This window comes from Vollenhovia emeryi, unplaced genomic scaffold (assembly GCF_000949405.1).
Source record: "Vollenhovia emeryi isolate VEMERY1.0 unplaced genomic scaffold, V.emery_V1.0 DF939127.1, whole genome shotgun sequence".
Lineage (NCBI taxonomy): Eukaryota > Metazoa > Arthropoda > Insecta > Hymenoptera > Formicidae > Vollenhovia > Vollenhovia emeryi.
This window is the reverse complement of record NW_011967239.1, coordinates 3,042,615-3,058,015: the sequence shown is the minus strand read 5'-3', so window position 1 is coordinate 3,058,015 and position 15,401 is coordinate 3,042,615. Positions and strand designations below refer to the sequence as shown.

The 15,401-nt window shown below is 37.8% G+C and overlaps 2 protein-coding genes across 54 annotated transcripts in view; one reads left to right on the top strand and one right to left on the bottom strand.

The window, feature by feature from the left end:
• Nucleotides 1-8,177, top strand: part of LOC105568896 (twitchin) — a 90,652-nt gene extending 82,475 nt beyond the window's left edge. For all 50 annotated transcript variants that reach the window (XM_012024946.1, XM_012024944.1, XM_012024940.1 and 47 more), the window contains 15 exons: nt 105-1,330; nt 1,422-1,555; nt 2,069-2,276; nt 2,374-2,526; nt 2,623-2,849; nt 3,154-3,444; nt 3,763-4,134; nt 4,545-4,601; nt 5,011-5,153; nt 5,443-5,560; nt 5,666-5,808; nt 6,008-6,164; nt 6,344-6,661; nt 6,753-6,866; nt 7,030-8,177. In XM_012024946.1, the coding sequence (XP_011880336.1) occupies nt 105-1,330; nt 1,422-1,555; nt 2,069-2,276; nt 2,374-2,526; nt 2,623-2,849; nt 3,154-3,444; nt 3,763-4,134; nt 4,545-4,601; nt 5,011-5,153; nt 5,443-5,560; nt 5,666-5,808; nt 6,008-6,164; nt 6,344-6,661; nt 6,753-6,866; nt 7,030-7,232 (3,864 nt within the window). In that variant the 3' untranslated portion in view covers nt 7,233-8,177. The remainder of the gene's footprint in view (nt 1-104; nt 1,331-1,421; nt 1,556-2,068; nt 2,277-2,373; nt 2,527-2,622; nt 2,850-3,153; nt 3,445-3,762; nt 4,135-4,544; nt 4,602-5,010; nt 5,154-5,442; nt 5,561-5,665; nt 5,809-6,007; nt 6,165-6,343; nt 6,662-6,752; nt 6,867-7,029) is intronic.
• A 397-nt stretch (nt 8,178-8,574) lies between these two features.
• Nucleotides 8,575-13,604, bottom strand: LOC105568901. Of its 4 annotated transcripts, XM_012024966.1 has the most exons (10): nt 13,343-13,604; nt 12,981-13,179; nt 12,703-12,889; nt 11,631-12,029; nt 11,179-11,389; nt 10,992-11,100; nt 10,771-10,892; nt 9,549-9,767; nt 9,142-9,462; nt 8,575-8,708 (listed from the first exon to the last, which is right to left on the bottom strand). In XM_012024966.1, the coding sequence occupies exons 2-10, from the start codon at nt 13,028-13,030 to the stop codon at nt 8,659-8,661; spliced, it is 1,668 nt and encodes a 555-aa protein (XP_011880356.1). In that variant the 5' UTR covers nt 13,031-13,179; nt 13,343-13,604; the 3' UTR covers nt 8,575-8,658. The 4 variants fall into 4 exon arrangements, with proteins under 4 accessions (XP_011880356.1, XP_011880357.1, XP_011880358.1 ...); XM_012024967.1 differs by having other exon boundaries at nt 8,575-9,462; nt 12,826-12,889; nt 13,343-13,586; XM_012024968.1 differs by having other exon boundaries at nt 8,575-9,462; nt 12,859-12,889; nt 13,343-13,585.
• Nucleotides 13,605-15,401: the final 1,797 nt, after the last annotated feature.

Here is a 15,401-nt window from a genome sequence, read left to right as displayed (position 1 = left end):
AAGTACACTTTGATCATAAGTAATTATTATAACTGGAACTTAAAATAATGCAAGAATGCGATTTAATTCAAAAGACGTAATTGGCTTCTCATTTTCTCGATCAGGTGAATTGCGTCCAGAATCACAACGCTCACTTCCAATGCAAGATTATCGGCACGCCGAAGCCAAACATCACGTGGTTCAAGGGCGCCCGCGAGATCGTGAGCGGTAGCCGCTACAACATCTACTCCGAGGGTGATACCCACAATCTCATCATTCACGACGTGTTCGGCGAGGACGCTGACGAGTATTTCTGCCGCGCGGCGAATAAATGCGGTGTAAAATCTACCAAGGGCGAGCTCTTCATCAAGACGCCGCCGAAGCTGAACGTACCGCCGCGTTTCCGCGACACTGCCTTCTTCGACAAGGGCGTGAACGTCGTCATCAAGATTCCGTTCACCGGCTACCCGAAGCCGAAGATCACGTGGGTGCGCGAGGGCGAGGTGATCGAATCCGGCGGACATTACTCCGTCGAGGTAAAGGAGCGACACGCCGTGCTGACGATACGCGACGGCAGCCGCATGGACTCCGGTCCGTATCGCATCTCCGCCGAGAACGATCTCGGTCAGGATACTGCCATCATCAAGATCCAGATCAGCGATCGCCCAGACCCGCCCAGATTCCCGCAGGTGGATAACATTGGCCACGACTCGCTGGCCGTCAGCTGGAAGCCACCGGTTTGGGACGGTGGTAGCAACATCACCAACTACGTGGTGGAGAAACGCGAGCATCCGATGAGCAGCTGGATCCGCGCCGGCAACACCCGTTTCTGTACGCTCGCAGTGACCGGTCTCAGCCCGGGGAAACAGTACGACTTCCGGGTGTGCGCCGAGAACATCTACGGCCGTTCCGACCCGAGCGAGGTAACGCCGCTGATCACTACGAAGGGTGTGATCAAGCGCGAATTCAAGAAGAAGGAGTACGAAGTGGACGCGAGCGGCAAGAAGATACGCGGCCGCGAGGACGAGAAGCCGCGCGACTACGATCAGTTTGTGTTCGACGTGTACAGCAAGTATGTTCCGCAACCGGTTGAAATTAAGCACACGTCGGTTTACGACAAGTACGACATCCTGGAGGAGATTGGCACGGGCGCGTTCGGTGTGGTGCATCGCTGCCGTGAGCGGGCCACCGGTAACTTCTTCGCCGCCAAGTTTATCCCAGTGTCGCACGTGATGGAGAAGGAGTTGATCAGGAAGGAGATCGACATCATGAATCAGCTGCATCATCCCAAGCTGATCAACCTGCACGACGCCTTTGAAGATGACGACGAGATGGTGCTGATCTTCGAGTTGTAAGTATCCATTTTGAACAGAAGAGTCGTTTGCTATTCAATTAGACGGCGGGATTGCGTTATCCTTGATCTCGATCATTTGTCTCGTCAGCCTGTCCGGCGGTGAACTATTCGAGAGGATCACGGCCGAGGGTTACACCATGTCCGAGGCGGAAGTTATCAATTACATGAGGCAGATCTGCGAGGGTGTTAAGCATATGCACGAGAAGAACATCATCCACCTCGGTAAGACATTGATATTTTAATGATTTTTTCATATTATAACATGGAAATTGTTACGAAGATTTTATTTATCGATCTAAGGTTTAATTTAATTTTATAGAAATTTAAGTCTGTACTTGAAAAGGAGATTCTTTTAGAAGTTAACTATGAATTTTAAACATAAATTATTATTTGTTTATCCTCGTTCAATACCAATAGAATAAAACTGAATTTATCACAATACTCTTTGTAACGATAATATTAGAAAATTAAAAATCCAAGTTCTTTCAAAATTTACATTTAAGAATTTCTATTAAATAAACAAAACCGTTAATTCGATTGTTAGTCGTGAATTTAGACTTGCAGCTGCAAAAATTTAGTTTTATTTTAGGTTTATTTGTATTTACTTCGGTTTATATCCGTTTTTACTTTTACATTTAAATTGCATTACATTTTTATTTTTGAATGTCATTTATAAGGTAATTTGAGCACAGCTGAATGTATCATCTTAATCATGTAACATACGACTGTCTTCAGACATTAAGCCCGAGAACATTATGTGCCAAACTCGCAACAGCACGAATGTGAAACTGATCGACTTCGGTCTGGCTACCAAACTCGATCCGAACGAAGTAGTGAAGATCAGTACGGGCACAGCCGAGTTTGCCGCACCCGAGATTGTCGAACGCGAGCCGGTAGGCTTTTACACCGATATGTGGGCTTGCGGTGTACTGGCTTACGTTCTGTAAGTAGATTTTTTGACTTCTTAATTATAACAAGTGCAAAACATTATTTTTAAAAAAAGAAGAAACTCTATCGACCAACGTGTATTGTTTGCGCAGATTGAGCGGACTTTCGCCGTTCGCCGGTGACAACGACATTGAGACCCTGAAAAACGTGAAGGCATGCGACTGGGACTTCGACGAGGAGGCATTCCGCGATGTTTCCGAGGAGGGCAAAGATTTCATCAGGCGACTACTCGTCAAAAACAAAGAGTACGTTCTACTGTTCCCTTCACAGATCTTTCCTCTCTTCTCTCTAGTGTTCTGTATTATTATTTCGTTTACATTAATGTAATTCTTGTTTTTCAGAAAGCGCATGACTGCACACGAGTGTCTCCTTCATCCATGGTTGACCGGTGACCATAGCAAGTGGACCAATCCAATCGCCAACAGTCGTTACCTCAGCATCAGAGATAGATTACGCGCCAAGTACGAGAACTGGGACAAATATGTCCTTCCCATCGGCCGCCTAGCCGAATACTCATCGCTCAGAAAACTTTTAATCGACAAATACAGGATTTACGACTCTTGCTTCGGTGAGTAATACATAATTAATTTGGAAAAAATATGAGATATCATCTATCTCGAAGAACGCGAAGAAATTTAACTACCTACGAACAGATTGTTGACTCTAATGTGATAAAAATATTATTTAATTAAGCGCGTTAAAACAACAGAGGAGTTTTAATTATGTCTAGGTTTTTAAGCATCCTTTAAAAGTGTATATGTGTTTTATTTAAATATACTAATACCAGGTACTTGAGATCAATATTTGATGAATACAGAAGATAATTAAAAAGTTGCAAATGTGTAATGCTTAAATTAATTATACTTTTACAGATCGCCGACAAGCAGCGCCCAGATTTGTCATCAAGCCGCAAAGCGCGTTTACCTACGAAGGACAGAGCGTGAAATTCACCTGTCGCGTGATCGCGATTGCAGCACCGACCTTGTCTTGGTCACATAACAATCAGGAGCTACGACAATCCGTCAAATTCATGAAGCGGTACCACGGCGACGATTACACCTTTATTATTAACAGAGTCAAGTTGGAAGACAGAGGAGAGTATATTATACGCGCGGAGAATCATTATGGCTACCGTGAGGAAGTCGTTTTCCTTAATGTACAACGTAAGCGTTTCAGAATTTTATACACGTTTGTGATTACGTAATTCTCGGAGAAAACTTGTAACTTTTAACGTAGTTTAATACTCGTAACATTCTTAAATATTTAAAAATAGCTGTAATTAAATTTATACTTAACTGATATTTAGCAAGTGTATTAATTTTGAGCGCTTTTAAATGAACACTTTTTATATTTCGAATTATTTAATTATTCTTAGGCTGTTTAATTGATGCTATAAATATTGATCAATGTTTTTGTTTCTACTTGATTTACAAATCTAAGAAATAAATATTTCTGTATATATGAGCCTTTCGTTCTTTCAGCATTGCCGAGAGAGATTCCGAAGTATAGACCCGAGCTGCAGCCTGTGCGCAAACGAGAACCACTTGGTTACAACGTGTGGCTAGAGATGATCGAGTCAGCGCCGAACTTCACTTTCCTGCTACGACCACGTGTCATCCAGATCAGACAAACTTGCAAGCTGCTCTGCTGTCTGAGCGGCAACCCACCGCCCACTGTGAAATGGTATAAGGACAGAGAGGAATTGTCCAAGTACAATTATCCTATGAGCAACGCCGACGGTGTCGTCACGATGGAGATCGTTGACTGCAAACCGGAGGACAGCGGCAAATATCGTTGTGTGGCTACCAACAAGCACGGCAAAGACGAAACTAGTTGTGTGGTCATCGTAGAAGGTACGAGATGAATAAGTCACTAAATATTGAATAAAAGTTGTTTGAAATTGAAGGAGAGATTATTTCACGGAGTTAAATGCAATAATTACATCTATTTATTGTAAAGCGAATAATTTAAAATAATTCTTAAAACTAAAATACAATTGATACTTTTAGATAAATTGTTTTAAAAAATGAGAGACATTACTGTATAGTGTATACAATCAAATCAATTGAGTAAGAACAAAAGTGATTCGATTTTATAAATGACAAAGTTTATTTTGAGTAATTAAAATAGATCTTATTTAATTAGGATTTATTTGCATATTCCGAAAAAAACTTCAATTTATTTAATAAGGTTGATAATATTCTCTGTATAATTTATACTATATTTGCTAACGAAACAGACCTCATTGAGCGTTTGTTTGTAGGCACTGGAGAAACAGAGGAGCAAGTAAAATTAGTGCACGACCTCCTACATTCCGGAGGTAGAACTGTTTAAGAGTGTACCCTGTTTGCTACCCTTTTCCTCTGTTATTAAAAACATTAAACGATAGATATTTTGTCTTTGTCAAGCTTTTCATTAATGCTTTTTATAAATATACATATAAGATCAGCTATCACATTATCTGTATACGAAATAGTGCATAATCTTTTTATATGGTTCAGTCAAATAAAATAATGTTTATCTAAATTTATTTAAAATGTAACGATTCCCTTGGTTTATTATGTAACTATTCGTTTCCTGTATACATGCTTTATGTTCGGCTTATTTCCATTTATTTTTTAGTTTTTATAGCTTATTTTTTAATTAAAAGCCTTGTGAGTTTTATGATGAGATTACATAATTGTGAACATATTGTGTCGTTGTTGCATAACAAGTGATTTTGCTTTAAGATCGAAGGTTCATCGAGCAACCATTGAAACCGGCACCACCGCCGATCGTGACAATTCACAAATACAATTCCTCTCAAGGCCAATCAAGCTCCACTTCTTCATACAATGGCAAACACAATTCCACAACTTCTTCCTCACACAAAGTATGTGGAATGATATAAAATATTTGTTAATCAAATCTTAGAAATTATAGAAAATGTACTGTATCATGCGTTTTTTCTTTCTTTATGAATATTTTGTATAAATTTTATATAAAATTAGGAAATATACATACATGTGTGTATAAAGAAGAGCATTAATATTAAGATATTTAAATTTGCAAAAGTACAGAAATATATCAAGCACGAATATTCTGTTTGTAATATTTAAAAAAAAAGATTATTTGAGTAAAACCAAAATAGTGTTGCAAATAATTTTTGGATGTGATTGTAGGATAGCTCCAGTGTTAAAATCAACGATTCTGATAAACGAAGTATAAAGAAATACGGTTCGAAGCTCGACTCTACTGGTAGTCCATCTCGATCCAGGAGTACTACGAAAGAACTCATTCGTAAGCGTATCGTTTTAATATGTTATATTTTGAAGCTATTATACTTTATAGCTAAATGACTATTTATTATATATAATTAACATTGAATTCTAACATGAATTGAAGAACCCTCGGACGACTCAATGAGACCACCGCAATTCACTCAGAAACTGAAGAATCTCACGATCAATGATGGTGAACATCTTGAACTCACGGCTAAAGTCGACGGCGATCCGGAGCCGCAAATTACTTGGAGTAAAGACGGCAAGGTAGGCATATAAGTTTGAAATCCATTTGCAATAATTAAAATCCAATACAAAATAAATTGATGTATAGAATTATGAAGTGCAATTCAATTCAAAGTAACAGAAAAAGATAGTTATAATTGTTTTTAGAAGTGCATTGGAATCTCGTGCGAAAAAACATCTATTTGTAGCTATTCATACATACGATAAAATTCTCTTGTAGATGCTGAGCTCGTCGGAGATCGTCGATCTCAAATATAAGAACGGAGTGGCCACTCTCACGATCAACGAGGTATTCCCCGAGGACGAAGGCGAATACTCCTGTCTCGCGACAAACAGCATTGGCAGCAACACAACATCGTGCAAGCTAACTGTAAAACGTAAGAACATCCATATCTTATTGATGTTAATCGAACGATATTAACTCAGTTTAATATATTTCAGTCTGCTTTAAGCGAAGATTAGATTTTATTTTAACTTTTACTCTTTTTTACCATCTTGATTTTTAGAAGATAAATATGAAAATTCATATGACGCTGAGCTCAATTTCGTTTTTCAGCTGTGGAGAACGCTGCTAGGAAGAAGCAGAGCGACGACAAATCGCCGAAGATCGTCGACCACTTAACGAGCAAGTACGTGAAAGACGGCGAGGCTGTGACTCTCAGCTGCCGAATAATCGGCGCGAAGAAGTTCGACGTGGTGTGGCTGCACAACAACAAGGAAATCAAACCCAGCAAGGACTTCCAGTACACTAGCGAGGCTAACATCTACAAGCTAAACATCGCCGAGATATTCCCAGAGGACTCCGGCACTTACACGTGCGAAGCTTTCAACGACGCAGGAGAGAGCTACTCGTCGTGCACGTTAAGCGTACTCGGTAAGGAAGTTATTTCAATCGTTTTAATTTTATACGTAGAAATGTTTTCTTTACAGAATCTTAATTTCCATCCCTTCCATATTTCTTCCAGCTCCAAATGAAGAGCCGAAAAGCCCAGCGTTCGCGACATTCCCACAGTCTGCAACAGTGAGTGAAGGCGAGTCGGTTACTTTCACGTGCAAGACTGATACCGCGCCTTTGAAAGGTATCTAAGTAATATTAGTAATTTAATTAAGTAGCAATAAATTAATGGTAATAATAATTCAGTAATTTAAACAATGAAATAATTATTTTATAATTTTGTTCCTCCGTTCCGTTTCTACACTCGTTTAAGCAGCGACCAAACTGCAGCTAATAATGTTTTTTAGTGACTTGGCTGAAGGATGGCAAGGCGATCCCCGAGACGAGCAGCAGATACCACTTCAGCTCGGACGGCAGCACATCCTTCGAGTTTGGCATTAAGACGTGCACGGCCAGCGACGTTGGTCAATACCTAGCGCGTGCGATCGGCCAAAAGGGCGAGACAAACTCGGCGTTCGCCCTCAATGTCGTCAGTCCCGGCGAGCTGTGAAATTGAATCTTGATACCGGGTTACACGTCGATTATCCTCGCGGTCGACCACCGAATCGGAAAACATCTCTAATACATTCTTCGCGGAGAATACGGGTCCCTTCGCGAATATTAAAGGACACTTGGACGGATTTGCTTGCCCGAACATGTTCTCCAAAAATAGTGTGTCCTCCCTGCTCTCGCAGATGCCGCAACAATCTCCGGCCGATTGTTACCGCGCCTGCCACAACTCTGGCCTTTCTGCTTTCGCGAAATTTAACCCGGAATGCATGCGATACGAGCGAAGGGTCGAGCCGGAGCGGCTCGGCTGCAGCGAACGTTTTTAGAGTATATGACGTCCCTGTACGGAAAGGAAGAGAGAACTGGAAGACTAATATTAATCACTTTCTCTCTCGCGTACTCTGTATATGTAAATTATTCTGGAAACGCTGTATTTTCTTCCTGTGTGTTTGTCATGATGCCGCACGATGCGCGCGGCTCGCTGTCACGACGAGAATTCGCCGTCGCCGCACACAAGCATTACGGATAGCACGCGCAACTTACTACGCTAAAATATTCGGCTTTGTTGTATTACACGACTCGACACACACCTCGAGTACACGCAGCTACTTACGTACGGGCGCATCGCGGTAGCATCCGAAAAAAAAAGGAAGAGAAGGAAGTAAACGAGTATCTCGTTGAATGTCGAACGCCCGCGAACGCGATCTTTCCGGCAAGACTGCCAGCATCCTCGAACATCCGAACATACGTTTTTAATATTACCATCTAAAATTCTCGCCGGGAAAATCCGTCGATGGCGTTAGAACGAGTATGCAAGGTTTTACGCGATACTAGCGCGATGTGCCCTCCTATTCCATATTAATGGTACGCACTGTCGTGTTTTACTTGTTTGAAGACTGCTTCCGTCAGAAAATTTACGATAAAATAAAACGTATAATTAAAAAAATGGAGTCTAGCTTGTTATGTCTTTCTATGTTATTAACATAGGTTATAAGTGGAATTACTATTAATTTTTCCATATTTATCCCCGAGTTAGGTTTGTACCGAACATCTCGATAAGCAAAGGAATATAGTATGCTTTTGTATATTGAATAATGAAAATAATCGGCATATAAATATTGAGGAAAATATATACATATTTAATGTAACTTTAGTATAACAAGCATAATGGGATGCTAGAAAATTCAATGCTAAAGCAGTTATTGGTAAGTAAGGCTTGGATTTATTTCCGCATGTATGGACACTAGAATTTTTGTAAGAGAACAAAGAGTAAGTCTCGGCACACATAGTGCCTTTTAAAAAACGCTCGATTTGGGTATTGTAATCCAATGAAGAAGAGAAGATAGACAACAGAAAATTTATTTTACATAAAATTACATAGATGAAAAGTATTTGTATATGCAAAGTTTTTACAATTATTAAGTATATTAAAGTATAATCTCATTAATTCTATTAGATACCAGATAGTGCCGGATAACTGGAATGTATGGGATATAAATACAATAATACATGAAATCGTTATATAATACATAATTATGTATATTGTTGTATATTAATATTTGGTACAAAACAGTTTGTTGTTTAAAAAATAGTTTTATATTTAAAATTGGTCATTTTGCTCCGAAAGCGATTCGATTATTCGACTCACTCTGAGTCAATTTCTTACTCAAAATTTTACACGTCTTAACATCTCATTGTAGACACCGCGTAGGAAGCCGCGGAAGCTCGTGTAATACTGAATTACTGGACGTGTCGAATAAGCGAAGGGCTGGATTAGCGAGATTATACTATATATCGAATAACTAAATATTTCTATCAAAAACCCAGGCTTGTTGTGTATAAGTAAGCTGGATGAAGTAGATTAAAAAATGTTTTGGAAGATTTGGTGAAAATCAAAGAACGGAACTTACTTGGATTTTTGATGGGTATACTATGAAAGTGTAACAAATGTAACACTTGTGCCTCAGGACCCTTATAGTGTTCTCTACATATTACTACAGTTGGTTTGTCTTTATCGTGGCTGAAGAATGGAATTAGGTCGAAGTTATTTGTCCTTGTCGAGCATTGTGCATGAAATGTATAACGTAACTGGGAATCTGAGAATTTCTTCTTTGGTTTTCTGCTATCAGTGTCGATAGGAATAATGCTGTCGATTAGTACATCATTACAATTTTGTACACCACATGTATCCGTGATAGTTTTTAAAGCTATTTCATCTTGGTCAGTAATATCTGCAAAACATATTGTGCAAAACATTAATGTGAACCTTAATTAAGGTTCTTTCACATCCACCTAGTATATGAATTATAATATTTACCAATGTAACATGAATTAGTAGGTATCATTATATACACTTCGGCTGAAGTAAAATCTATTTTTGGAAATGTCGAACATTTCACTTCCCATACATTCACATCAGCAAAATAGACATAGACAGTAGGTAAATGTTGATATATAATTAACATATCCTTATAAATGAGATGTTCAGGAACACTGGTAAATTGCACAGGTACCTCAGAACCTAATGTCCACACACCTATACATTGTTCAAAAGCAAAACCAAAATATTACTATAACAAAATAATTGATAAGAGATCATTTTAAATATGATTTTAAACATGATTTAAACATGAATCAACATTAAATTCATAAAGGGCAATTATAAGAAGTAATTCTATGACATATAATCTGTATAAAAAATATATACTAATCTCTTTAAATTTGTTATACAGGGTGTACTAAAACCACCGGATATCCTTTTAATAATCATAAATTCTCTAGAAACTTTCAAGACAAAAATTCTAATGGAAAAATGTCGAGGCTATAATAGTTTTTAAATAATAAGCGATTACATTTCACAAATGACAGGCCTGAGATTTCGCGCGCTCAGGTACGGCGACACGACAAGTGATAAAGGTGTTCCTACGAATATCGCCCTTTTTAGCATAGTGACAACTTTCACAACAGACTTAACGATTCATTCTCGAATTAATTGTTCCTCTCGTTATCTTTAACCATTTCTTTTGTTAACTTTGTGTAACGTCTTATTAATAAAAGGGAGGGGTTCACTATGATGAGCATCTTGATCAGACCGATATCCTTCGATTTAGTCGATCTCCAATATTCTGAGTGAACTTGGAATTTTCAGTTAGATTCAATCTAGTCTCCTGCCTCTCTTTATCCTCAAGTTTTCAAAATAACCGGATCATCGTCTTCCCAAAAATTTTCTGTCCCGTTAAACGGTGACTTTGGTTCTCGCTCGCTCGCGAAACACATAGGAACACTTTTATCACTCGTCATGTCGCCGTGCCTGAGCGCGCGAAATCTTAGGCCTGTCATTTTTGAAATGTAATCGCTTATTATTTAAAAACTATCATAGCCTCGACATTTTTTTATTAGAATTTTCCTCTTGAAATTTTCTAAGGAATCTGCGATTCCAAGGATATCCGGTGGTTTTAGTACACCCTGATAGTGTACACTTAGGTAAACCGTTATATATGTATACTTGTCACATAATATTAATGTATAATTAACATTGCCTGTATAGATATCATAAATATCAACAGAACGCAGCTTTTGTCGATACTGTCCTACACCACCCACAAGCAGTAATTTTGAATTCCATAATATGGTAATCATGTGCCTTCTCTGCTCTGGCATACTGAAACATTTGTAAATGTTGTTTTAACAGGGAGCATTCCATTCATTCTATCACTTATTAATTTACTCTTATTATTTATCTAATTGTTGGGATATTTACATTGTCTCGTGATACCATTTCTTAGTTATCAAAGAATAACGCCAAACATCTCTGTTAAACTTCCCTGACCCGATACCATATTCTCCACCGCAAAGATACAAATCGTACTCTTAAAAAAAAAAGATCACATACAATGAGATAATACTGTTTTAGATAAGGCAGAATATAAAAAAAACACATTACGTACTTCTGCCAGTAATCTGCGCTCCCTCAAGACTTTTACCAGTGCTGCAACAACGTTCGAGAATATCTCTGGGATATTCGAATGAGGTTAGTTCAAAAAATTCACGTTCATCCCAACAATGAATGAATTGTTCTTGGTTACTGTATTCACAAGATATAATACTGTGTAAAACTGTTGGATACTTATTCTCTATAAGTTCTTTAGGAATGAAATCCTGCAACAAAAGAAGAGATTTTATCATTCATAGAATTCATTCATGTATTATCTGTATTACAGATAATAAAATGGTGAGAAAACAAAACAGATACGTGTGTGTGTATGGACTATTGTATATCTATGGTCTTGAAATTATAAACATATTTTATTTCAAATCTGTCAGATGGGAAAACTTGAAACACATTTCCGTACCCCAAAAAATATATTATCCTAAATGTTATTTTTAATGATATACTTACAAAAAAATGAAGTCCCATCCACTGTTCTCTAATATCACGCAAATAATACTTTGAAGCTTGTATATTAATATTTCCAATTAATTTGACAAAGTTTTCCCTCGACAGGTAAAGAATCGCATGGACTGGAAGTTTGGTGAAATATTGTAAGCAAAAGGCAAAGGCCAGATCTCGAACTTCACGGACACACAATTCTTGTGTTAGAAGCCATGTGTCGAGTACGTGGTGTGGCACCATGAAGTGTTTCTGGCAAAGCAATTCCGTTATATCCTTCTCTAGGTTGTCTACCAGAAACAGAACGCTCAATTCCAACAGGAGGTAGAGATCATCGAGCAGTTTGCAATCATTACTTGTCGCATTTGTAAGTACATTTTTGTCACCGCGAATCCAACTGATGAAATTCTACAAATTAATACACAATATTTTTACTACGGTGGTGTGATAAGGTGATTGAGGTTCGGTTTCACCAACGTCGTTTAACTTTAAGCGTAGTTTGAAGAATCGACGAGGGAAGGCCAATGCGAGCCAATAAACGCGGAACACAGTGCGTGGTTTAAACTTGGAAAATATATTCTTTTGTTCAAACGTTTCGACCCCTGTTTGGGTCTTCTTCAGTGATCTAATATAACAAAAAATTATAATAAAAGACTCGAACATGGGTCAAAACGTTCAAACAAAAGAATATCTTTTTCAAGTTTAAACCACGCACTGTGTTCCGCGTTTATTGTCTCACATTGGCTTTCCCTCGACGATTCTTTATCTTTTTTGGAGCATTTACCACTCTTCGTCATCTTAGTTTAATTCGTTCTTTGTCTCTTTAACCAATTGTTACTTTCGAAAGAGACAAACTTGAATTAAACTAAGACTAAAGTTAAGCGACGTTTGATGAAACCAGGCCTTATAGCGACAAAACCCGACGCAATTCCTATATACATATATTTGTTTAAGAATTAAGGATATGCATTTTATCGCCAAATTTTGACAGAAAAGAATCCGTTGCATAAAGTCAACGAAAGAAGCGCGTTGAAAAAGCAACATTATTCTTGAACGCATATAAGAATTTACGTCACCTAACCTGGAACACATTCTGGGGAATGTCGTAATTGATAATGTGTTCTCTCTTATTATATTCCAAATAATGTTTCAACAGAAGCACAGCAAAGTACCGGCTTTTCTTGGTAAGTTTTTGTTTCTCAACCTCATATCGCTCCTCTTGGAGAATCAATATCACCTTCTCGTTGTCATCGATACTATTTCCCATTCTAAAATCACAATCGTGTGTTATTAATGAGATAAATACGCATTCGAATATGCCGAATATGTCCGCTGAAATGAATGCACAGACTATCTTACTTTTGTTTGTCATTCGCGAGTGCCACGTGCTCCAGTGCGTAATCACTCATCAGCGGAACCAACCGAAACGACTGTCGCGTATCGACGCCACTCGTTGCCACACAAAACTACACGTTGCATTCCAGAGCATCACTGACTGTTCCATGCGCTACTCCAGACTCCAGAGAGCTCTTGATGCGGAAGGAGTGGGGATCTCTCCCTTAAGGCCTGTGTCCACGATGCTAGAATTTGATCAAAGTTCTAGTTCCGAGAAATGTGTAGCCAATGAACTTGTAGTTTTTATGGAATAGCTGCGAGTTGATTGGCTACACATTTCTCGAAACTAGAACTTGGACCAAGTTCTTGGATCGTGGACACAAGGCTTTAGAGTAGGATATGCACTAAGAAAGGTACGGCACGAGGGACTTTAGATTATTCCTGCTATTATAATATAGTTGAAACTATTGATTCTATTTGCGCTTTATGTATCGAACACTTTTAAACATTTTTACATTTAAACACACAAATGTGAAATAAATTATCTACAGGATCCTGCAAAAAGAACCCAGCGAGAAAAACCAGACTCGTTAATCGATATCGAACTGATATCGAATCGACTGTCAAATTTGACAGCGTCGATGTCGATTCGATGTCGTTTCGACATCGTTTCGACGAATCGTTTCTCACTGGGAAGAGATTTTATAATTCATAGAATTGATTAAAATTAAATCGTTTTCTAGTGAACATTGCCAGACAGTGTAACTCTCTTTTATAATGGTGTATACGTGTATTGTAAAATAAATTGCAAGAGAGAAATATAGAGGGTTGGGAAAGTTACTTTATAACAGTATCTAGTTACAGTTACAGTTTTCCTCCCTAAAATTGTAACTAGTTACAGTTACAAGTTACCAATTCTAAAAAGCAACGCGTTACAGTTACAGTTACTCAAAAAGTAACGAGTCGTTACTATGCAGTTACTTTCTTGCAATGAAAATAAAAATATCAAATTAGATTAAATAGATCATACATGATCATATACGTATACAATAATATGACCATGTATACAATTGGTTGGATATTTATAAAATATTAAAATAAATGTTTTAAATATTTCCAACATATATTTGTGTGTCATGAAATGATAATCTCACTCACATTTACGTTGAATTGCCTAGAGACAAAAGTCATATCCGCTTATATCTCGAAAGTATCAATTGTTCCGTGTAACCACACGGAAGTATTGACATATATGTATAGCACGTAGCAACAGTAGTTAGGTACTAGGTCAATTCTTTCCCCCGAACGCACACTGATTTACAGATCTTTGTTAATTCCCGCACAGCAAATGATATGTGGTAAATATCTGAATATCAGATATCTGATTGCGTATAATTGTCAATTATGCAACAGTAACTTATTAAATAAACGTGGAGAATTCAGTAAAATATTTTACTAACAATAAGACTAAATTTTTCGACTTCCATTTTTAGTGATTAATCAAAGCGTATCTTAATCGTATTAGAACGTCACTTTATATATTCGTCTAAAACACGCTGGGTGATTTATCTGTTTCAGAGTTCTTCCAGAAGATGGTAAAATGGGCGGACGAATTTGGCGACATGTTTCTGGTCTGGGTCGGTTTACGGCCTTTTATCTTTCTCTATACAGCAGAGGCGGTGCAGCCCTTGCTCAATAGCAGCACTCATATCGATAAGAGTCTTGAATATCAGTACTTGTTGGTTGGGTACCGGTCTGGTAACCAGTACTGGTAGGTAAGTGACTCCAATTTCGCAAACCATGATCGCATTGCGACGGTAACAAAAATTAACGTTGACTGCCATGGTGATCAGCTTTGACCGGTGCCTTGTCTTTTTAGTGAGGCCATGGTAGTCACTGACGACCTCACTAGCCTCTGGTGTTACCAAATTTTTTAAATGTTTGTAAAAAATAAGTATTATTTGATACAGAATTTTAGAAAACACGGATAGCTAAATAATAATACATATAAAGTGAACGTGCGCATTTAAATTTAATATTCGTGAGGATACATCTTTTTTAATCATATTTGGTCAATTTTATCATTGTAACAATCACGATAATAAAAATTTCACTGCAGACTCCAGAGTAATAAAATTCACTTGGCAGTCAATATATTGATAATTAGTCAAGAGTTAAAACGACTTTTGCTGGCAAGTAATTTTTATTTAATAAATGTTAAATTACGACGTTTCGACCAGTAATACGTACTGGTCCTTTTCAAGTAAAAGTTACGTTACATCCATCTATTGTTACAGCAAGAGATCTATAAATTATATTTTATTCGACGATTTTTATTGACATTTACTATAATTTACATGTACCATGACACTTTTTATCTCCATAATTATTTATTTCGACGATATTTATTGACATTTACTGTAATTTATATGTACCACGACACGT

Excerpts from the sequence above, each read along its gene's own strand:
- LOC105568901 (XM_012024965.1), bottom strand. The coding sequence starts at position 13,030 with ATGAGTGATTACGCACTGGAGCACGTGGCACTCGCGAATGACAAACAA. Across the intron at positions 11,101-11,178 it reads AGCGCAGATTACTGGCAGAA|AGTACGATTTGTATCTTTGC; the intron begins GTACGTAATGTG and ends TTTTTTTTTAAG. Across the intron at positions 10,893-10,991 it reads AAATGGTATCACGAGACAAT|TATGCCAGAGCAGAGAAGGC; the intron begins GTAAATATCCCA and ends CAAATGTTTCAG.